The 23976-nt window shown below is 48.7% G+C and overlaps 1 protein-coding gene across 2 annotated transcripts; it reads right to left on the reverse strand.

Moving 5' to 3' along the window:
* Window positions 1-3961: 3961 nt before the first annotated feature.
* On the reverse strand, window positions 3962-23333 carry HSPBP1 (HSPA (Hsp70) binding protein 1; the record flags this gene model as incomplete). Of its 2 annotated transcripts, XM_080704526.1 has the most annotated exons (8): window positions 3962-4036; window positions 5511-5622; window positions 6114-6210; window positions 6312-6467; window positions 14756-14980; window positions 18593-18797; window positions 22580-22880; window positions 23208-23333. In XM_080704526.1, the coding sequence occupies 7 exons, from the start codon at window positions 22781-22783 to the stop codon at window positions 3962-3964; spliced, it is 1074 nt and encodes a 357-aa protein (XP_080560652.1). The 2 variants fall into 2 exon arrangements, with proteins under 2 accessions (XP_080560652.1, XP_080560651.1); XM_080704525.1 differs by lacking the exon at window positions 23208-23333 and having other exon boundaries at window positions 22580-22921.
* Window positions 23334-23976: the final 643 nt, after the last annotated feature.

The raw sequence follows: 23976 nt of genomic DNA on the forward strand, positions 1-23976 counted from the left end.
TTTATACTTTTTTATTTGGAAACAGGGTCTCTTAAGCCAGCACGGCTGGCTTCGAACCTGCATGATCCTCCTGTCTCCACCTCCCAAGCATGGGGATTACAAACCTGCGCCATGATGCCCAGCAGCTCTGCAGCTTTTAATTTCAAATGTTTAAGTATATTGCTCTGTCCTAGCTATTCTGTTTTTCAATGCCAGTTATGTGGTCCAGCATGATGGTGCACACCTGTAAACCCAGTATTTGGGAGGCCAAAACAGGAGGATCACAGGTTCAAGGCCAACTTCAGCAATTTACCAACCCCCCCCACACACACACACACACAACTTAGACCCTGTTTCAAAATAAGAAATGAAAAGGTCTGTGGCTGTAGATAAGAGGTAGAAGCCACTGGGTTCAACCCCTACTACCAAAAAAAAAAAAAAGCCAGTTATACATTTGCCCTCCACATCTGTTAACTCCTCTAATGCCTTTAATCTTTGTCATTTCGACCTGCATTCACTGATTAATACCTGTAATTTAAGCAGGGCGTGGTGGCGCACACTTGTAATCCCCTCGCTTGGGAGGTGGAGACAGGAGGATCGCCAAGTTCGAAGCCAGCCTCGCTGGCTTAAGAGACCCTGTTTCCAAATAAAAAAATATATATAAAAAAATAGGTCTGGGAGTGTAGCCCAGAGATAGGAGGGTTTCCAGGAACCCCAGTACCACAAAAAAAAAAAAAAACCTATAATTTGATTTTTTAGCCATTTCTCTTCTCTGGTCTCTGCTAGAAATAGCTAATGTATGTTAGACATGGTATTGTTTGGTCCTTGTCTATCAACAAGTTAGTGCTGCATGACAGACCACCTCAATGGCATATACCATGTCCATAGTTTGGAACCGCCCAAGTAAAGATTGGAAAGACTGGTTCTGCTCTCATGTTGGGACACCATCTCATAACAAGAGGCAGGTCCACAGGAGACCAAGCCCAACTGTGTTAGTATGTTTTAAGTCTGATTGCCTCACATCTGCTGCTGTCCACTCGTCAAAGAAAGTCATGTGCTCAAACCCACCATCAAGGGGCAGGTATACAAGTTCCACTCAGCACCAGGAGGTAGAAACATGCCCTTATCTCATGGAGGCCCAGTTGGTAGGAGGGAATATTAACCATACAATCTAGTTTACCACAGCCTGCAATTTGTTTCCTCAGTGGACTCAGGTTCCTGATGTTATATAGCTTGAAGCAATTGTGAGCCTATTAGGGTTCTCCACAGAAATAGAACCAACATGATAATTTGTCAATATATAGAAAGTGATTTATTATGAGTGATTGGTCCACATGATTATGGAAGCTGGAATGAAGTCCAGGAATGCTGGTGATACAGTTCCAGTCCAGGCCTGAAGGCCAGAGAATCAGAGGAGCCAAAAGCATAAGCCCCAATCTGAGTCCAAAGGCCCAAGTACCAGGAATACTGATGTCCAAGAGCAGAAGGTTGTATCTGCCCTTTTTCCACCTTTTTATTCTCTTTGGGCCCTCAACAGGTTATATGATGCTCACCAACATCGATTTACTGATCTCTTCCAGAAATATCTTCACAGATACATCTAGAAATAATATTTAACAAGTTAACTGGGCATCCCATAGCCCAGTCATATTGACACCTAAAATGAACAATCATAGACATTTCCTCCTGTGTGTGTGTGTGTTATGTTACTAAACCCAGGTCCCCTGAGCTAAACTCCTAGGTCTATTTCACTTTTTATTTTGAAACAGCTCGCTAAATTGCTGAGGACCTTGCCAAGTTGTTGAGGCTGGCCTTGAACCTGTATTCCTCATGGTTGCCTCCCAAGCACTGAAATCACAGGTGTGGGCCACCATACCTGGCTTGTTCCTTGTTTTCTGTATTATCTTTTGCCCAGCATTTGGTTTCCTCATTTTCCTGTACAATACAATGGCATAGTTTTAACACAGATTCAGCAACCAAAGGGCAGAAAGATGGTCATAGTCAAACATGAAATGGATTCTGAGATACAAGGAAGACAGTCCTCAAGAATCCTGGAAGCTAGCTGGGTGTGGTGGCTTGCACGTATAATCCCAGCATTTGGGAGGCTGAGACAGAAGGATTGTGGTTTGAGGATAGCCTCAGCTACTTAGTGAGGCCCTTTGCAACTCAGTGAGACCCTGTTTCAAAATAAAGAATAAAAAATAGGGCTGGTACCGGGCGTGGTGGCGCATGCTTGTAATCCCCGCGCTTGGGAGGCTGAGACAGGAGGATCGCACAGGTTCGAAGCCAGCCTCAGCTACTTGGTGAGGCTCTCAGCAACTTAGTGAGACCATATTTCCAAATAAAATAGAAAATAGGTCTGGGAGTACAGCCCGGAGGTAGAAAGCCTCTGGGTTCCACCCCCAGTACCACCAAAAAAAAAAAAAAAAAAGAGGAAAAAAAAAATAGGGCTGGGGAATTTGCTCGGAGGTAGAATGCCCTGGGTTCCAACCTCATCACAAATCAGACAGATAATGCTCTTGTTGGTACTGAAGTGCACAGTGGGAACATTAATTTCCCCACCATTCACATTTCCACATGAAAGTAAACTTCTACTAGTGTCTCTCTTACCACTTCCATGAGACAAGGAGGAACAATTCACCCCATCTGATGGGCATCATTGGTCAACCCTTCAGCTCTCCTTCCATGTTGAACCAGTCTGGCCACAGCGTGTCTGTGCTCTGACCTACTCCCTGCCACCTACGAGGAAGCCTATGCTTGCTGGCTCCTCCAACCAGGAAGAAGGTCAGTGTAGGGGCAAAGGAGCATGCATGATTTTGGTATTAGCCCAAGTTTGAATCCTGACTACTAGATTAAACATCCAGAGCTCAGCTGACTTTGTGTGTGTATGTGGTGGGGGGGAGTTGCTGGTGATTGAACCCAAGAGCATTCTTACCTCTGAGCTACACCCTAGCTCTATTTCACTTTTTACATGGAAACATGATCTCACTAAATCACTGAGGCTGGCTTCAAACCTGCAATCCACCTGTGTCAGCCTCCCAAGTACTGGAATTACAGGTGTCCACTACCAAGCTGGGCTTTTTCATCTCTCTCGAACACGAGCATCAGTCAAAACTCTAGGGTGCAAATGACAACTTCCTTTAAACAAACAGGAAAGGAATTGGTTGAAGGGGATGGGGCAGTCCTCAAATCTCCAAAAGGCTCCTGAGTCTGGCTTGGTGCTTTGCAGTCAGAACAAAGCCCACACACAAGCCTGCTCATAGAGCATGGCAGCGCCTATCACCAGCACCCAGCTTGGACACTATGGCCAGAACCTCTGCCTGCCCCCTCTAGAAGCCAGGTGCATTTGCTGCCAGCCTAGCCAGCAGACACTATGAGCAGGCCTCCTCCATCATTAGCTCCTGCAACCAGACTTCCTGGTAGGTTCTAATTGGTGGGGCCAAAATCATAGGACTATCCTACTGCAAGGATGCTGGGAAAGAAAATGGCTTTTACCTTAGGACCTCTAACCAAACTTAGGAGCACTCAGGGCTGCTTGGTGGCCAAAATGGACAGATGTTGCCAGCATTCTCTCTCAAGAGAGGCTGAAAGAAGAAAGGCAAAAACGACTCTGTGGATGGTAAAGAGCAAGAGCAACACTTTTATTATTCCTCTGGTGGCTCCCCAGTACACCTAAGCTCATGCCTCTCCCGCCCTCCCCCACACACCTTCCAGAGGAGGTGACACAGGTAACAGTGAATGGGAAGGAGGGGAAGAGCAGGGCAGACATGAGAAGGGGGTGAGAGAGAGCACAGGAGGTGGGGGCCGAGGAGCCAGCCCCTTTCTTGGAGTCCTCTCCAGCGGGCTGCCCGGAGACGTGCTGGCATGCCCCAGGCCCAGGTACCCATGAGGCCCTGCGGTCCCTTGGGAGAGTGCATCGTGGAAGGGAGGGAGGCGGGAGGCCTGGGGTCCCCATGGAGAGAGGGCAAGAAGCCACCCAGTTTCACCGATCCATGCTGTCATCCGTCGGGCTGGAGAAACAGGTCTGTAACAGCTTTTCACAGAACTCCAGCTCCTCCTGGATTGGGGACAAGAGGGGAGTTCTGAGCAGAGACCAGGCCCTGCCTCCGGCATGCTCAGCATAGGAGCAAATCTTCTTCACTCCCAGCTCTCTGTCACTTGTTTTTGTAGCCAAGAAACCACCCAGGCTTCTTGGACCACTGCTCAGATCCAGGATCTCTTTCCTTTCTCGCCAGTTTCTGAACCACTAAGAACCTGGGTCCCCTCCAGTGATCTATCCTTATGCCCCTTAGGACCATCCCAACTCCCCAGAGTGGTTCATTCCATCACTCCCTTCAACCCTTCCACAGAAACAAACCCCAGAAACCAGGAAAGCACACACAAACCAGCAAAAACACATAAATACAAAGGACCTGCATATTTAATGCTTAAAGGGCTTTAAGAAAGCTGGGTGAGATGGTACACACCTGTTATCCCAGTATTTGGGAGGCTGAGACAGGAAGATCACAAGCTCGCAACCAGCCTCAGCAACTTAGTGAAGCCTTGTTTCAAAATAAAGAGTAAAAAAAAAGCCAGGCATGGCCACAAGGCGCACGCTTGTGATCCCAGCATTTGGGATGCTAAGACCGGAGGAACGCGGATCATGGACAACCTCAGCTACTTAGTGAGGCCCTCCGCAACTCAGTGAGACCCTGTTTCAAAATAAAGAATAAAAAACTGGGCAGAGGGCGTAGCTCAGAGGGCAAATGCCCCTGGGTTCCATCCCAGACCCGCAAAATAAATAAAATAAAAAATAAGGCCGATGGTATAGTGTGGAGGTAGAATGCCCCTAGGATCTATCCCCAGTATCACATACACATACATACACACACAAGGCTGGGGGTCGAGGTAGAATACCCCTGGGTTCAATCCTCAACATACACACACACAAAATTTTAAGAAACCAGGTATAGGGAACTGGGCATAGTGGTGCACACTTATAATTCCAGTACTTGGGAGGTTAAGACAAGAGGATCACAGTTTTGTAGCCAGCCTCAAGTACTTAGTGAGGCCCTCCACAACTTAGTGAGAGCTTGTTTCAAAATAAAGAATAAAAGTAGGGCTTGTACCTCGGAGGTAGAATGCCCCTGGGTTCAATCTCCAGTACCAAAAAAAAAAAAAAACCAGTAGTGTACTTGGTGGCGGAGGGCAAGGGGTTGAGGGGATTAGACAGGAGGATCACAGCTTTGCAGCCAGCCTCAGCAACTCAGCAAGACCCTTAGAAACTTAAAGAGACCCTATATCAAAAGGCTAGGATGTAGCAGAAGTAGAATGCCCCTGGGTTCAATCCCTAATACCAAAATAAAAAGAAATATCTAATTCAACATCCTTCCTTCTCTCTGTCCCCCATGTACCGACACAGCATGGGGACGGGGGGCCTGCAACACATGCCTGCTGAATGGGTGAGGAGAAAAACACAGAAATGGAAACAGGAGAAAATTACAGCTTGGGCCCCAAGCCAGAGGACACCCTGCCCCACCAGCCTGGCATACCTGGTACTCTTCGTGTTGCTGCAGCAGCTGGCAGCGGTGGCGGAGAAGCTCCTCCAGGCCCAGCTCTGGCTCCCGGCACTCACGCACACCTTGGGGGAAGTCTGTCACCAGGCTACAGGGGACATGGAAGCAGCTGTTAGGAATCGCTCCCTCCCTCCCCCAGGTCAGGGCCCTGGCTCAAAATGCCTGCTACTTCTGCTCCCTTGGGAGCCTCGGCACATCGCTACACTCGGCCTCGGCTCCTCCATCTAATATGGTCACCAAAGGATTATGCTGAGACTTGTACAAAACAAGGTGCCTGGGGTGGAGCTGACTCTCAGACCCTGCTCACTCCAATGGTTCATTTCTTAAACACTAATCTGCTCATAAAATCAGGCTGGGAACGAGGAACTCCCCTCTCCTGGCAGGCTGTGTAAATGGTACCTGTGAGGAGACTGAGCCTCTGTGACTCCTGATCCTCTCTGGCCTCACACTCCTCGTCCCTCACAGGGGAGGTTCTGAGCCCTAGGTCCTGGGGGAAGGAGACTGGAGGGCAGGTGCCTAAGCTACTCCAGATGTGGGGAACCCCAGCCCCAGACCCATCCTCTCAGAACCCCAGCACACCTGCACAGGGCTCCGAGCACATGCTCATGGAAGGGGCTGTGTTCTGTCCGCACGAGGGCCACCAGCTGCTGGACCATCCCCATAGAGCACAGGGTTCCTGGGGAAGGGCAGTGCAGTTAGAGGGGTAGGCCATACCCCCCCACGCCCCACACACATGCGCATCCCAGCATGCCTGCTCCCCTCACGGAGCCGCCTCACCTTTGTGTTCTGGGTGGCCCACCAGCAGGTTCTGTAGCAAGAACGCCGACTTGACCTTGAGCTTCTGCACTTGCTGCTGCATGGCCCGCATCAGCACAGAGAAGCCATCCAGGCGAAGGAACTGCAGCAGCCCAGCCTCCTGCTCCCGGACAAGGCCTGGGGAGCAAGCAAGGTCTTGAGGTTACAGTCATTACCACCACCACAGCCACTGCCCACCGCCATCGTCATCATCACCAACACATTCACTACCACCATGGTCACCCATCACCACAACCATCACCGTCACTCCTATCATCAAGACCATCATCACCATCACTTTCACCAAAACATCACCACCATCATTACTACTGCCACAATCATCACCACCGTCACCATTACCACCACCATCATCACCAGCATCAATCACCACTAACACCAACATCATCATTGCCACCACCATCAGCACAATCACCACCACCACTACCACCATGGTCACCATCACTACAACCACCATTATCACAACCATCACCATCACCGCTGTCCTGCGGGAGCAGGACCACCATCATCACCACCACTGTCATCACCATCACCACCAACAACAACAACAAGTGCCATCACCACCATCATCTTCATCAATTTCCATGGGCCCGTGCTATGTATACCATTGGCTTATGAAATGTGCCCATGAACAACCACGCCCTTTAACCCTGGACTTCTTCACCTGGATGCGGTGAACTTTGAGGCTGTGCCATTCAGCGCTGTGGGAGCTGCCCTGTATATTAGAGAATGTTTCCCAGAATCCTGGGCTTCCACCCACCAGAAACCAGGAGCCCTGACCCTTACATATGACAACTGACAATGTCTGCAGACACTGGCCAAGTGTTCCCTGGAGGACACCACTGCTCTTTGAGAACTGCCATTTACTCGCCCTTAGCCTTTATCTTTTACCTGTTACCACCTTCACTCCCTAGTCCCCTCCCACCACTCCTGCTGCATTCACTGCCACTCTATGTGACAGCAGGCTGCTTCTGCTTCAAGTAAAAGCCAAGGTGGTAGCCAGGCGTGGTCGCACACGCTTATAATCCCAGTACTCGAGTGGCTGAGACAGGAGGATTGCTGGTTCGTGGTCAGCCTTAGCTACTTAGTGAGACCTCGTAACTTAGTGAGACCCTGTTTCAAAATAAAGAATAAAAAGTAAGGCTGGGGGTGTAGCTCAGAGGTAGAATGTACCTGGGTTCCATCCCCAGTACCTCACACACACACACACACAAAAAAAAAAAAAAAAAAAACAACAATGTGGTCACCACCAACCACTCTTCTTCCCTAAAAAAAACTGTGTTTATTCAGCACTCAAAAGAAATGAGCTGTCAAACCACAAAAGACAGGGAAAGACCTTATCCCACGTCTTACTAAGAAAACAATCTGAAGGGCTCTATACCGCAGAGCTCCAGCTATATGACACTCTAGAAAAACCACAACTATGGAGACAGGAAGCAGATCAGTGGTATGAAAGACCAACAGAACACAGAGAGTTTAGGGCACTCAAACTACTCTGTATACTATTCTGGAGGTTATATGATACTAGACTGCACGCACGCAGGAGCCCTCACATGAACCATGGACTGGGCGCGGTGACAGGCCTGTGCAGGCTCACCAACTGTCACACAGACACTGTTCTGCAGGGATGCTGATAATGAAGAAAACAGGTAAAACAGGAACTTTCTGTACCTTCCACTCATTTTTGCTGGGAACTACTCTAAAGAAATTAAACTGTAGCCAGGCATGGTGGTGCACGCTTGTCATCCCAGCACTTGGGAGGCTAAGACAGGAAGATTACAGGTTCAAGGACAACCTCAGCTACTTAGTGAGGCCTCTGCAACTTAATGAGACCCTGTTTCAAAATACAGAATAAAGCCGGGCGTGGTGGCACACGCTTGTAATCCCCACGCTTGGGAGGTGGAGACTGGAGGATCGCACAGTTTCGAAGCCAGCATCGCTGGTTTAAGAGATCCTGTTTCCAAATAAAATATATAAAAATAGGTCTGGGAGTATAGCCCAGAGGTAGAAGGATTCCATCTCCAGTACCACCAAAAAAAAGAAAGAAAGAAAAGAAAAGAAAGAAAGAGAATAAAAGATAAAGCTAGGGACGTAGAAAGAAAGAAAAAGAAAGAAAGAAACAGAATAAAAAATAAAGCTAGAAACGTAGCTCAGAGGTAGCATGCCCTTGGGTTCAACCCCCAGTACTGCAAAAAAAAATAATTAAATCATAGCCTAGCACGGTAGCTCATGCCTGTGATACCAGTAGTTAGAAGGCTGAGACAGAGGATCATAGTTCAAGGCCGGCATGCGGAATTTGGTAAGACCCTGTTTCAAAATAAAGAATATAAAAATAAGTAAGCAAGTTGTGGTGTTACACCTGTAAGACAAGAAGATCACAGGTTCGTGGCCAGTCTTAGAAACTTGTGAGGCCCTCTGCAACTTAGTGAGACTCTGTTTCAAAATAAAGAATAAAAAATATTACTGGGGTGTAGCTCAGAGGTAGAATATGCCTGGATTCAATCCCCACTACTGCAAAAATTAAAATAAAACAAGGCTGGGGGTGTAGCCTAGAGGTAGAATGCCCCTGGATTCAATCTCCAGTACCATACACAAACCAAAAAATAGTCAAAAAGAGGGAAACCAAAGAAATATGTGTGACTACTACTCCTTTGCAACACCCTCCCCCACTCGAGGCCATCACACAATCACACACAAGCTACCATCTGACCCCCTCTGTGGCTTTCTGAAACCCTTTCTCTATGGAAACAAAGAGTCACTCACAATTGAAGTGGCTGAGGGCAAGTAAGTCCATGCCCTCCCAGGAAGGGCAGCAAGCACAGTAATATCACAGCCCCAGGCAGCAGGAGGAACTCCCATGACGGAGCCCTGCAAGTGGCTGGTAGCAGAGAGCTTACCAAAGTGTAGCCATAGTGGGGTGTGCAGGGGTACACTTACTCTCCTAGCACTTGGAAGGCTGCGACAGGAGGATCACGGGTTCACAGCCAGCCTCAGGAACTTAGCAAGACTCTTCCCAACTTAGTGAGACCCTGTTTCAAAATAAAAAGTACCCAGGCGTGGTGATGCATGCATGCAATCCCAGCATTTGAGAGGCCAAGACCGGAGAATCCAAGTTCCCAGCCAGCCTCAGCTACTTAGTGAGGTCCTTTGTAACTCAGAGAGACCCTGTTTCAAAATATAAAATAGGGCTAGGGGTATAGCTTGGAGGTAGAATGCCCCTGGGTTCCATCCCCAGTACTGCAAGAAAGAAGAAAGGAAGGAAGGAAGGAAGGAAGGGAGGGAGGGAAGGAGGGAGGGAGGGAGGGAGGGAGGGAGGGAGGGAGGAAGAAAGAAAGAAAGAAAGAAAGAAAGAAAGAAAGAAAGAAAGAAAGAAAGAAAGAAAGAAAGAAAGAAAGAAAGAAAAGAAGGAAGGAAGGAAGAGCGGGCCAAAAGCTGGGAGTGGTGGTGCATGCTTGTAATCCCAGTACTTGGGAGGCTGAGACAAGAAGATCACAGGTTCGCAGCCAGCCTCAGCTACTTAGTGAGACCCTCTACAACTTAGTGAGACTCTGTTTCAAAATAAAGAATAAAAGCCAGGCGTGGTGGTGCATGCATATAATCCCAGCATTCGGGAGGCAGAGACCAAATGATCGCGGTTCGAAGCCAGCCTCAGCTACTTAGTGAGGCTCTGAGCAACTTAGTGAGACCCTGTTTCCAAATAAAGTATAAAATAGGTCTGGGAGTATAGCCCGGAGGTAGAAAGCCTCTGGGTTCCACCTCCAGTACCACCAAAAAAATAAAAAATAAAAAAATAAAAAAATAAAACAGGGCTAAGTGGTGTAACTCAGAGGTTAAATGCCCCTGGGTTCAATCCCCAGTACCAAACACACAAAAAAAACCTGTAGCCATGTAGCCACATGATGACATATCCTAAAACCACCAAAGTCCTGACACCATTGAATTGTACACTTTAAAATGGGCAGGTGAGCTAGACATGGTGGCGCACACTTGTAATCCCAGTACTTAGAAGGCAGAGACAGAAGGATCACAGGTTCTCAACCAGCTTCAACTACTTAAAGAGGCCTTCCACAACTTAGTGAGACCCTGTTTCAAAATAAATAAAAAATGGGGCTCGGGGTATAGTTTGGAGGTAGAATGCCCTGGGCCCTGGGTTCTATCCCCAGTACCACAAAGTAAATAAATAAATAAATAAATAAATAAATAAATAAATAAAATGGGTAGGTGAGCTGGGCATAGTGGTTCACACTTGTAAATCCTAGTACTTGAGCGGCTGAGACAGGAAGATCTAAGGTTCGTGGCTAGCCTTAGCTACTTAGTGAGGCCCTCCACAACTTAGTAAGACCCTGTTCCAAAATAAATAAAAAATAGGGCTGGAGCAGGGCGTGGTGGTGTACCCTCGTAATCCTAGAATTTAGGAGGCTGAGACAGGAGGATCACGGTTCGTGGACAGCCTCAGCTACTACTTAGTGAGGCCCCTTGAAACTCAGTGAGACCCTGTTTCAAAATAAAGAATAAAAAATAGGGCTAGGGATATAGTTTGGAGACAGAATGCCCGTGGATTCCATACCCAGTACCGGAAAAAAAAAAAAAAAAAATAGGGCTGGGGTTGTAGCTCAGGTAGAAAGTCCCTGGGTTCAATACTCAGTGCCACAAATAAAATAAATAAGTAAACAAAGAAACAAATAAATAAATGGGTAAGCGAATCCTGGCATGGAGGCACACTCCTATAATCCAAGTGCTTGGGAGGCTGAGACAGAAGGATTACAGGTTCAAGGCCAGCCTCAACAGTAGTGAGACTCTCATCAATATCAAGACCCTGTTTCAAAATAAAAAGTTAAATAGGGCAGGAGGTGTAGCTTGGAGGTAGAATGCCCTTGGGTTCAACTCTCAGTACCAAAAAACAAATAAAAAAATGGGTAGGTGAGCTGGGTGTGGTGGCACATGCCTGTCATCCCAGTACTTGAGAGGCTGAGACAAGAGGATCACAGGTTTGAGGGCAGCCTCTGCAACTTAGCAAGGCCCTTAGCAACTTAGTGAGACCCAAAATAAGAACATAAAATAGGGATAGGGGTGTAGCTGGATGATAGAATGCCTCTGGGTTCAATCCCCACTACCACAAAAAAATAAATAAGATTGTAGGTGAATTTTATTTCCAAAAACAAACTGCAGTACAGCTCCAGTAGCTTGTGCCTGGCATCTCAGATGACTTTCTCCTGAGAAGCTGCCCTGCTGTGAGGACGCTTAGAGTGGCCAAGGCTTCTTGCCAACAGCATCATATCCTTGCCTGCCAAGAGGAGGCATTAGCCGGGCACTGTGGCTCACGCTTGTAATCCCAGTATTTGGGAGGCTGAGACCGGAGGATCACAATTCACAGACAGCCTCAGCTACTTAGTGAGGCCCTCTGCAACGCAGTGAGACCCGGTTTCAAAATAAAGAATAAAAATTAGGGCAGGGGGTGTATCTCAGAGGTCGAATGACCCTGGGTTCCATCCCCAGACCCGCAAATAAATAAATAAATAAACAAACAAACAAACAACAAAAGCAAAAAACAGCCAGGTGTGGTGGCCCATGCCTGTATAATCCCAGTACTTGTAAGGCTAAGAAAAGAGGGCCATAGGCTTAAAGCTAGCCTCAGCAACTAAGCAAGGCCTTTAGCAATTTAATAAGACCCTGCTTCCAAATAAAAAATCAAATAGGACTGGGGTGCAGCTCAGAGGTAAAATGCCTCTGGATTCAATCCCCAGCACTACAAAATAATAATAATAATAATTGATAGCTATGAGAAGAACACTCTACCAGTCCTTCCCCACCCTGCTGGGGCCCTGGCAGCTCTGGGCATCATGTCCTCCCCTCCGTCCCTGTGGCTCAGCGGCCCTGTGTCTCTCCGCCCACCCACATCCCTAGTTTGGGCCATGACTTTCCACATGCTGTCTCCAGCGTGACTCTTCCTCTCCCCTGGCTAGAATGCTCCTTCCCAGCAGGCTGCTCCTACCCAAATCCTCCCTGCTCCTCTCCCCAGCCTCTGCGCCTCAGCACCATCTGCCCATCACGGGGACGGGCCACGTGGAGACCAGCATTCAGAATGGGGGTGTGGAGACTTCTTCCCCACACCCCATTTCAGTGACCATGCAAGGCTGCCGGAGTTAAACAACTGACCCAGAACAGACAAACGAGGAGCCATCACCTGACTCAGCAGGTCCACTCCCAGGTGCCTGCCCTGGTGAAATGAAAACCTGTGTCCACACACAGACTTGTATGCCCGTGTTCATAGCAACACAGCAGCCAAGAGACTGAAACAATCCAGACGTCCAGCAGCAGATGGATGGATAAACAAATGGGCTGTATCCACTGGGGAATGTCATTCAGCCATAGAAAGGAATGAAGCTCTGACGCACACTACAACACGGACAAACTGCAAGCTCCGTGAAAGAATCCAGACACCAAAGGCCACACATATTGTCTGTTTAGACAAAATGTCTGGGAGAGGCAGATCCTTAAAGACAGAAAAGCAGACCAGTTGACGCAGGGGCCAGGGGGAGCTAGAGACGGAGAAGAACTGCTTAATGCACACAGGGTCTGATTTGGGGGCTGGTGAAAATTTTCTAGAAATAGGATGGGTGAGGCACAATCTTATAAATACACTAAAAAAAACTAAGTTGTATGCTCTAAAAGGATTAATTTATGGCCTGTGAAATTATATATATATATAATTTCACAGGCCATAAATTATATATATATATGATTTTATATATATATATATATATATATATATAATCAATAAAGCTGCTAAAAAGAAAAAGCCAGCCCAGCATGGTGGCGCATGCTTGTAATCCCAACATTTGGAAGGCTGAGACCAGAGGATCGCAGTTCACGGACAGCCTCAGCTATTTAGTGAGGCCCTCTGCAACTTAGTGAGACCCTGTTTCAAAATAAATAATACAGCCAGGTGTGGTGGTGCACACTTGTAATCCCAGTACTTGGGAGGCTGAGACAGGAGGATCGTGTAGGTTCGAAGTCAGCCTCAGCTACTTAGTGAGGCTCTCAGCAGCTTAGTAATACCCTGTTTCCAAATAAAATATAAAAGAGGTCTGAGAGTGTAGCCCAGAGGTAGAAAGCCCCTAGGTTTCATTCCCAGTACCACACACAAAAAAAGAAAAAAGAATAGAATATAGGATGGGAGGTGTAGCTCAGAGGTTGAATGCCCTTGGGTTCTATCCCCAGACCCCAGACCCGCAAAAAAAAAAAAAAAAAAAAAAAGGTCAGGCATAGTGGTACGTGTCTATAATACGAGTACTTGAAAGACTAAGCTGGAAGGACAGCAGGTTTGAGGCCAGCCTTAGAAACTGAACGAGACTCCCAGCAACCTACTGAGACCCTGTTTCAAAACAAAATGATTTTTAAAAAGGGATAGGGGTGTAGCTTGGAGGCAGAATGCCCCTGGATTCAATCCCCAGTACCATGGGGGAAAAAGCTGGGTGTTAGTCAGGCATGGTGAGGCACACCTGTAATTCCAGTACTTGGGAGACTGAGACAGGAGGATCCCAGGTTCACGGCCAACCTCAGAAACTTAGCGAGGAGACCCTCCACAACTTAGCGAGACCCTGTTTCAAAATAAAGGGCTTTAGCTGTTAGCTCAGAGATAAATACCGCTGGGTTCAATCCCCAGTACCACACATATAAAATAAAGGTGACAACAGCACCCCTGGGCCTCCCTGGCCAGGTCCCGCCTCCATGTGGAGGGGACACTGACTGTCATCCCTACCTCTGGGCACATGTGTGAGGACTGAGCAAACGATACCCAGCACAGAGCAAGCAGCAACCTGCAGAGCCTGGTTTTCAACCCATGTCTCCCAGGGGGCAGGGTGGCCTCCTATACAGGGGTCAGAGAAGCACAACCCTGACCGAGTCTGTCAACACTGCCGTTTCCTATGAAACTGAGTACAAAAATAGTCCCTACTTCACAGGCTCAGAGGATAAAAGGCAGAGCCGTGGTGTTCCTGCCTCAGCGATTTCACAGTGTTGGCTGTCACACTGGAGGATGCTGTTCTCTGTAGTGGGCAGGGGCCAGGGACACGACTTAGCATCTCACACCATTGAATGAACTGACCCCAGGGGTGGACAGAGCTGGACTGAGCTTTGACAAGTACCAGGTACTCAAACTGGACCACATAGCATCACCAGTCACCACTGTGCCTGCATCCTTGGCCTTGGCTCTGATGCACAGGGAGGTCAGACAAGCTCAATGCGCTCATCCCAATGTTCAGCACAGAGCCCCAACAAGCATGAGGAATACAGTAATGAAGGAGGAACCCCTCCCTTTGCCCCAGTTGGTCCACAGAACTCCAACAGTGGATAACACTGGCCCAAGCCTCCCCGCCCCAAGCACCCTGGGCTCTCAGGACACTCACAGGAAATGGCGAAGAGGGCCTTGACGCGTACCGTGTCGCAGGCATCCCGGTCAAGCAGCCGCAGCAGCTTCCGCAAGGCACCAAGGCCCAGCACCTGCTCCTGGATGGCCGCCACATTCTGGCTACACGTGCCAATGAGCTGCGCAGCCCTCCACCGCAGCCCTGCAGCCCCCGCCTCCAGGTACCGGCCCACCAGCAGATGCATGCCGGACAGCTGGCAGAAATCTGTGCCGCAGAAAGGAGAGGGTAGAAGCGGGAAGTCAGAGACTGAACTGTGCACCCCCCCCCAACCCCCAGTCCACAGACTGATGTCCTCAGAACATGACTGTATTTGGAAATATAGGTTGGGGGGAATGCTGACGGGGGAAGGTTCTAATTTTGGGGTAATGACAAAGTTCTGGAAATAGAGATAATAATGGTACAATGCTGTGAACATACTAAATGTCATGGAACTATACATGTGATAACAGTTAATTCTACGCTATGTGAATCTGCCTCAATAAATAATAATTATTGCTGGGCATGGTGGCATAGGTCTATAATCCCAATACTTGAGAGGCTGAGACAGGAGGACCACAGGTTTGAGGACAGCCTCAGCAACTTAGCAAGACCCTCAGCAACTCAGCGAGATTCTGTCTCCAAATAAAAAGTAAAAAAAGTCTGGGGGTGCAGCCCAGAGGTAGAACGCTCCTGGGTTCCATCCCCAGTACCACAAACACACAAAGGGCTGAGGTCAAAGACAGAACACCCCTGAGTTCAATCCCCAGTACCAAAAAGAAAATTAATAATAGCTATGTTATTATTAGTGGGGTAAACAACCACATGAACAAATGCTCCCAGGAGCTCATCTTCATCAGTTTCATGCATCTTTATGGAAAAAAAAAAAAGAAAAACCAAGCCGGGTATGGTGGCACGTACCTGTAATCCCAGTACTTGGGAGGCTGAAACAGGAGGATCAATGGCTCAAGGACAGTCTCAGCAACTTAGCCAGACTCTCACTGTTCTCAAACAACAACAACAAAAGGGCTGGGGGTGTAGCTCAAAGGTAGTATGTCCCTGCTGGGTTCAATCCCCAGGATCAAAAAATCCAAGATGGTGGTGCACACCTGTAATCTCAGCTACTCATGAGACTGAGGCTGCAGGGTGGCAGGTTCAGGTTCAGAGCCAGCCTGAGCAACTTAGACATTATCTCAAATTTTTTTTTTTTTTTTTTTTGGCAGTACTGGGGCTGGAACCCAGGGACATTCTACCTTGGAGCTACACCCCCAGCACTATTTTTTAGTCTTTTTTTTTTTTTTTTTTTTTTGTGGTACTGGGGTTCCTGGAAGCCCTTCTACTTCCGGGCTACACTCCCAGACCTATTTTATATTTTGAAGCAGGGTCTCTTAAGCCAGCACAGCTGGCTTCGAACCTGCGCGATCCTCCTGTCTCCACCTCCCAAGCGCGGGGATTACAGGCGTGCGCCACCACGCCCGGCACAGTATTTTATTTTTGAAACAGGGTCTCACTGAGTTGCAAAGGGCCTCACTAAGTAGTTGAGGCTGTCTGAGAACCTCGATCCACCAGGCTCAGCCTCCCAATGGCTGGGATGTAGCTCAGTGGTACAGCATTTGCCTGGCATGAATGAGGCCCTGGGTTCCATCTGCAGTACCACCAAAGGGGAAAAAAAAAGAGAGAAATAGGTGTGTGTGTGTGTGTGTGTGTGTGTGTGTGTGTGTGTGTGTGTGTGTGACATATGCACAGAGAGGGGCAGGCCCAAGAGGAAATGGAATCTCTGGCTTTACTTCTCTCATGGTTACTTCTCTCATGGTTAGTATAGAGGTATGAAAGTTACTGCTGCTGTGATTGGAGAGTTATCCCCCAGCAGCTGCTCAATAAGCATTTCCTTATTAAGAAAAAAAAAAAAAAATGAAGGGGGAAAGTCACCAAAGCCATTCTGTGTAACCAGGCACAGTGGTACACACTGTAATATCAGGATTTGGGAGGCTGAGACAGGAGAATCATAGATTCAAGGTCAGCCTCACAACTTAGTAAGGCTCTCAGCAACTTAGTAAGGCTCTGTTTCAAAATAAAGAGGGCTGGGGGCTGGCGTGGTGGCGCACACACTTTTTTTTTAAGATTTAAAGAAGTTTATTAAAAGATAGAAATACAGATAGGTACAGCTCCATACCAGACTGGCATGGAGAGGTGACTCGAATGAATACACCCGGTGCACACACTTTTAATCCCAGTACTTGGGAGACTGAGACAGGAAGATTGCAGGTTCAAAGCCAGCCTCAGCAAATTGGCAAGGCTCTCAGCAACCTAGTGAGACCCTGTTTCCAAATAGGAAATAAAATCAGGCCAGGAATGTAGCTTGGAGGTAGAATGGCACTGGGTTCAATCTCCAGAACCCAAAATACAGGAGGGGGACTAGAGTTGTATCTCAGGTAGAATGCCCCTAGGTTCAACACCAAGTATAAATAAATAAATAAATAAATAAATAAATAAAGCAAGCCATCCTGTTGGGAAGGGAACCCTCTGCTGAGGTTAAGTCTGGGAAACACTGTGCGTCTTCAATGCAGCACACTCAGAGCACTCAATGTGCTCACGGGTACCACAGAGCTCCAAAAGAGGAAGCCTTCCCGAACTTCATCCTGCCCCTGTCCAAAGTGAAGACACCCTGACGTCCCTGCCCTGCACATTTGCTTTGTGTCTGGAGCTGGGCAGACTGAGTCCCATGTGGCTCTTACCTTGCCTCCCATCCTCACCAGCCTGTGGACACAGGAGGTAACCAAGGATTCCAAGCTCAGCGTCACCAAGCAGCAGAGCCAAGATGACCATACCACCCTCCAAGGGAAGCAGGGTCTTGCCCAGTAACCTAACTCTCTGCTCAAACCTAGGAGCTCTGCTGCATTCAGAATAAGACCCACAGTGTGCATGTTGGTCCTGGAGGCCCTGCATGCCCCAATGTTATTTCCTACCCCTGGACTCTCACTTGCCTTTCTGCCAGTCCTGAACACAAGCTAGGCACGTTCTCACATCGGGCCCTTTGCACTGGCTGGAATGCTTTTGTGGGGGAGGGGTACTGGGGATCAAACCCAGGGGCACTCTACCTCCAAGCTACACCCCCAGCCCTTTTTATTTTTATGTGTGTGTGTGTGTGGTGCTGGGGATTGAACCTAGGGGCATTCTACCTCTCTGAGCTACATCCCCAGACCTATTAATAGTTTTAATTTTGAAAAAATTGCCAGCCTGGCAGGGTGGCACACGTTTGTAATCCCCGCGCTTGGGAGGCTGAGATAGGAGGATCGCATAGGTTCGAAGCCAGCCTCAACTACTTTATTGAGGATCTCAGCAACTTAGTGAGACCCTGCTTTCAAATAAAATATTTGGAATATAAATATTTAAAATATAAAATAGGTCTGGGAGTATAGCCTGGAGGTAGAAAGCCTCTGGGTTCCACCCCCAGTACCACCAGAAAAAGTTGCCAAGGCTGGTTTTGAACCTCCAATCCTCCTGCCTCGGCCTCCCCAAGTACAGGGATTACAGGTACCACCATGCCCAGCTTTTCTGGAATACTTTCTCCAGAGATAATCTCATGACTCGCACCCCTACTTCAGGTCTTTGACCAAATGTCAACCCTTGGGGAGGCGTTCCCTCACCACTCAACCCCAAACTGCCTCTCCTCTCGGAAGTAGCAGTCGATGCTGGCAGAGAAGGAAAAAAATGACCAATAGAGGGGAAAGGCTGGAGGTGGGGCGGGGCCATCGGTGTGAACCTGGAGAGGACGACAAGGACTGAACTGTTGGGCTGTGAGCAGACAGGAAGCCCTGGGAGAGACGTGCGTTTGGTTACCTGTGGCATTATCCATGTTCTCACACAGGTCAGCCAGCAGCTCCAGGGCCCCCTCCCGCTCTTGCTGGTCAGTGGCCAGTTCGGCTTCAGCGGCCGCGGAAGGTGTAGGCTGGGACAGCACTCGGAGGCAGCTCTTCATCTGCTCCACCTCCTCCCGCTGGCCCCGGAAGGCAGCAGACATGGCCTCCTGCAACCACTGCCGTCTCTAGGGATAGGGTGGGGAGAAAAGCAGCTGTCTATCAGTAACCAACTAGGGAGTAACAGCATTCGTAAAGTCAGCCAGCATGTGAGGGCCAACAGTTCCTTCCATCAGTAAATATCTACAGCATCTTTCTTATTCACAGACCCTTTTCTGGACACTAGGGACTTGCTCCTATGCCAAACAGGCAGAAACTCCTCCCCACCCCCAGGGAACAAGGGGTCTTGTTCTGGTGGGGGAGCAGATAAGAGAGAAAATAAGCAAAGCATATTGTGTGTGATATGGTGGTAGGACAAGCAGCGGCACAATGGTGTTAAGGTTAAACAGTGGAGAATCAGCCGGGTGTGGTGCGCACACTTGTAATCCCCACGCTTGGGAGGCTGAGACAGGATCGCACAGGTTCTAAGCCAGCCTCAGCTACTTAGTGAGGCTCTCAGCAACTTAGTGAGACCCTGTTTCCAAATAAAATATAAAATAGGTCTGGGAGTATAGCCCAGAGGTAGAAAGCCTCTGGGTTTCACCTCCAGTACCACCAAAAATAAAAATAAAAATAGAAAAAAAAATATACAGTTGGAGAATCAGGAGATCCGAGTTGGGGGCTGTAAAATTAAATGGGGTGAGCTGGGCGTAGTGACACACACTCATAATCCCAGCATTCAGGAGGCTGAAACCGGAGGATCGTGGTACTTAGTGAGGCCCTCCACAACTTAGTGAGACCCTGTTCCAAAATAAAGAATAAAAAATAGGGCAGGAAGTATAGCTCGGAGATCGAATGCCCCTGGGTTCCATTCCCAAACCCACAAAAAAATTATTTTAAAAATTAATTAATGCCGGGCATGGTGGCGCACGCTTGTAATCCCCGCGCTTGGGAGGCAGAGAAAGGAGGATCGCGCAGGTTCGAAGCCAGCCGCGCGCGCTGGCTTAGGAGACCCTGTTTCCAAATACAAAATGTAAAAAGAGGTCTGGGAGTGTAGCCCGGAGGTAGAAGGGCTTCCAGGAACCCCAGTACCACCAAAAAAAAAAAAAAAAATTAATTAATGGGGCAGTCTCGGGGAGGCCATATGTGAGTTAAGTAGGTATTTGAGAAAAGAATAGTCCAAGCAAAGGGAACGGCCAGGAGGCCTACATGGCTGATGCAGAGTGAGCAAGGGGGAAGGGACAGGTGAGAAGAGACAGATAAGAAGATCGGGCTGGGTCCTGTGGTCAGTTGTGAAAACCTGAGACTTAGCCAGGCGTGGTGGTGCACGCTTGTAATCCCAGCATTTGGGAGGCTGAGACTGAAGGATCGCAGTTCGCAGACAGCCTCAGCTACTTAGTGAGGCCCTTTGCAACTCAGTGAGACCCTGTTTCAAATTAAAAATAAAAAATAGGGCAGGGGATGTAGCTCGAAGGTCAAATGCCCCTGGGTTCCATCCCCAGACCCATTTAAAAAAAAAAAAAAAAACTGAGACTTCATCATGAATAAGGGTGGGGCAGCTGCCACAGGGCTCTGAGCAGAGGGGTGGGGAGAGCAGTGAGGGGAGGCAGGGACAGGGCAGGAAGTCTTGGGAGTCTAAGGTGGTGATGTGGGAAAGGGAGAAGGTGAAGAGAAAGAGCAGGGTGGGAGTGCTGGAGAGGTGAGAAAGTCAGATCCTGGACTTATTTAGAAAAGAGACAGCCAGGCATGGTGGCACATGCCTGTAATCCAGTACTTGGGAGGCTGAGACAAAAGGATGGCAGGTTTAAAGCCACCCTCGGCAACTTAGTAAGACCCTGTTTCCAAATCAAAAATAGGGCTGGGGTGTAGCTCAGAGGTAGGATGCCCCTGGGTTCAATCCCCAGTACCACACACACACACACACACACACACACACACACACACACACACAAGGAGACAATATGATTAGCTGAGATGTGGGGTTCAAGAGAGAGGAGACCAGGAGGATGCCAGGGTTTCTGTCTTGAGCAATGAGACAGGAAGGGGCAGGCACGGCAGGTTTGGAGTGAGAGCAGCAAAGATGAGAATTTACTCTGCAACCTAACTGCTACGTTTAAAGGCTCTATTACACATCCAGGGAAATTACTGAACAGGCTGCCTAAAGTTCAGAATGGAGGTCCAGCTTAGACAAATTTCTCAACCCCAACTCTGCTGACACTCTGACCTGGATGCTTCTATATGGTGGGGGCTGTCCTGCATACTACTGGGTGTTGCACAGGGTCCGGCACCTGCGAGATGCCAGCAGCTCCCTCCTCCCAGTTGTGAAAACCAAGAATGTCTCCAACCTTTGACAACTATCCCTTGGGGAGACAGCCCATTGGAAAGCCACTGGCTCAAGATATAAATCTGAGAGTTCTCAGGCCTAAGCTTCAACACAACATCACAAAAGAGAGTATGGATGAGAGAAGAGAGCCCAGGACTGGTCCTGCATGCTCCATCATTATGAGGCTGGGGAATGAGGAAGAACCAACAAAGGAGTAAGAGGAAGGTTGGTTAGTGAAGATGAAAACCAGGAGACTATGTCATCCTGAAAATCAAACGAAGGAAGATTCAAGGAGAAGGACATAACCAACTGCTTTTATTAGGTCAAGCGGGATAAGAGCTGAGAATATTTAATTTTTTTGGGGGGGTGGGGCAAGCCCTGAGTTAAATATTCATAAGAGGGCTCTGTAGTCACAGTCTTAGATAAAACTTATAATCTTTCTGTGCCCGTTTCCCACCTTATTGTCATAAAGGCTCCATAGCACAATGCAAAAGGATTACCACAAAGTTCTATATACAGTAATTGCCAATTAAACATTACATGTAATAAATATTGCTAACAGTCTTCAAAACAGTTCTACGGGGTGTTACTGTTATCCACAATTCACAGATGAGAAAACAGTGACCAGAAAGGGTGTGACTTGCCCAAGGCAAGGTCACACAGTGGCCACTGACAGAAATTAAATCAAACTGCAATATTGCCCATATATATGTGTATGTTCATACATACATATACATACACACACACATATGTGTAGCATGGTGCACAGCCCTACTTAAAACAGAACCTCAGGACCACCCTAACAAGTACTGTTATTAAGCCAGGAGTGATGGCACATGCCATCTAATACTTGGGAGGCTGGGACAGGAAGACTGCAGATTTGAGGTCAGCTTCAGCAACCTACCCAGACTGTTTCAAAACCAAAAAATAGGGCTGATGATGTGGCTCAGTGATAGGGCATTTGCCCTACATGCACAAGGTCTTGGGTTCAACTCCCAGTATCAAAAAACAAAAGACAAAACCAAAAAATAAAAAAGGACTGGGGTTGCAGCTTGGAGGTAGAATGCACTTAGGTTCAATGTTCAATCCCAAGTACCCTTCTAAAAAGAAAAAAAAAAAAAAAAAGAGCTGTTATTCTTCTTAACATCAACAATTTGCAAATAAATGAATAAAAGTTTAGAAAGATTAAGTAATATATCCAAGTATACCCAAGGTCACACAGCTGGACAATGCTGAATCCAGGTCTTTCAAGCCCTGGATAGTCCTCCTTATTCTTTTTCTTTAAAAAAAGAAAGAAAGAAAGAAAAATCAGGAGGCTATTCTACATCCCAGAACACTGCAGGGAAACAAGGATCTGTCCCCTCAGACACTTGACATCTGACCTTCAGCCTATGGCTACTCTATCAAGCACAAAAATGTCTATATGTCTCCATATCTGGGCTCCTGCCCCCACATCCTGGAAGACCCCAGCTTCTAGCTTAAGCCACACTTTTCAAAACACCTTGTCCCCAGTTGCCTTAACCCACTCCTTGGGTCCCCATACTTTACCTCTTCACTCATGGGTTCCGGAGGGGGGTCTGGCTCCTCAGATCCCGCGGTGATGGCCATCTGCAGCAGCCCTTGGAGGTTGCGTGGGGGCCGGGGATTGCCTGAGCCCCCCGCGGAGGAGCCACTGCCCCCTGACGAGCAACCCTGGGACGCCGGGGGCAGCGCCAGGGGGAGACGACTGCTCCCTGAGCCTTTGTCTGCCATTGACCTCTTGTGAAGAAGGGAACAATATGTTGGGGGGAGAGGGTGGTCACCGCTGAGGCAGCTCTGGCGTCCTGGTGGGTCGATTCCTGGGGGTCTGCTGAGAAGGTGGCATTTTAGGGGAGCTCGACGCCACTTCATGACCCCAAACCACTCTACCTCACCCCCTAAACCAAAGCCCGCTTTCCTTCCTTCATACCAACAAGACCCTTCCCCAAAGCCAAAAGCCCCTCCTTCCTCCCCAGCAACAGGCCCCACCCACTCTCTCTGGCAACAAATCCCCTCCCCCATCTCCACTGCATGCGTTCCCGTCTCTTAGCAACCTCACTGCTGGTCTCCACTGCACTTAGCTGACCCTTCGTTCTCCTTAGCAACAAGTACCCTCCCTCTTCTCCAAAGAGGGGCGCCACGGCGAGGCAGATCTCACCTTCCCGAGCCTCGAGTTGCCGCCACGCCTAAAGACAGAGTCGCCCGCACCTGATTCTGCTGGGCGCGGCCATCTTGACCGGAAATACGCACAGTCACACCCGGAAGTGCCCGACGCACCCACCGAACTTCGCGTCCTAGAGGCTGAAGCCGCTTGCCCGGCTCTCTGCCCTTTCCCTAGTCAGATACCGCATCCGGCCCCGCCCCCGCAGCCAGGCCACGCCTTCGTGTGGGCCCGCCCCTTTTATTCGCGCTCCTGGCCTCAGCCCCGCCCCTCCGGCCCAGTTTGCAAACCTAAGCCCCGCCCCTCCGGCCCAGTTTAAGTCCCGCCTCCTCATCCTTATTGCAAACTCCACCCATGCGCGGCGTAGGCCCCGCCCACGCCCATGTTTCCCGCCCCTCTTCTAGGCCTTTCGGCCTCTCCCAGTTAAGCCCCGCCTCTTACCCGAGACCCGCCTCAGAGCCGGACTTATCAGAGGCACCTGCGGAGCCTCGCCCTCCATAGGCCACGCCCCTTCGTTGTTCATTGTGTGGTTGGTCCCTGGAGCTCTGCCAGGTTGGCGCCTAGTCCCCCAAATCTGATTTTTTAAAATCGTATACAGTGCTGGGAATGGAACTCCAAATGCTAGGCAAACACTGTACCACTGTGCTGCATCCCCAGCCCTTTTTATTTTATTTTGCGACAGAGCACTACCAGGGTGCCCCAGCTAGCCTGGAACATGAGATCCTCCTGCCTCAGTCTTCACAGTATCTGGCATTATACGTGTGTA

The sequence above is a fragment of the Muscardinus avellanarius genome, assembly GCF_963383645.1.
Source record: "Muscardinus avellanarius genome assembly, chromosome: 10".
In the NCBI taxonomy this organism is placed as follows: Eukaryota; Metazoa; Chordata; class Mammalia; order Rodentia; family Gliridae; genus Muscardinus; species Muscardinus avellanarius.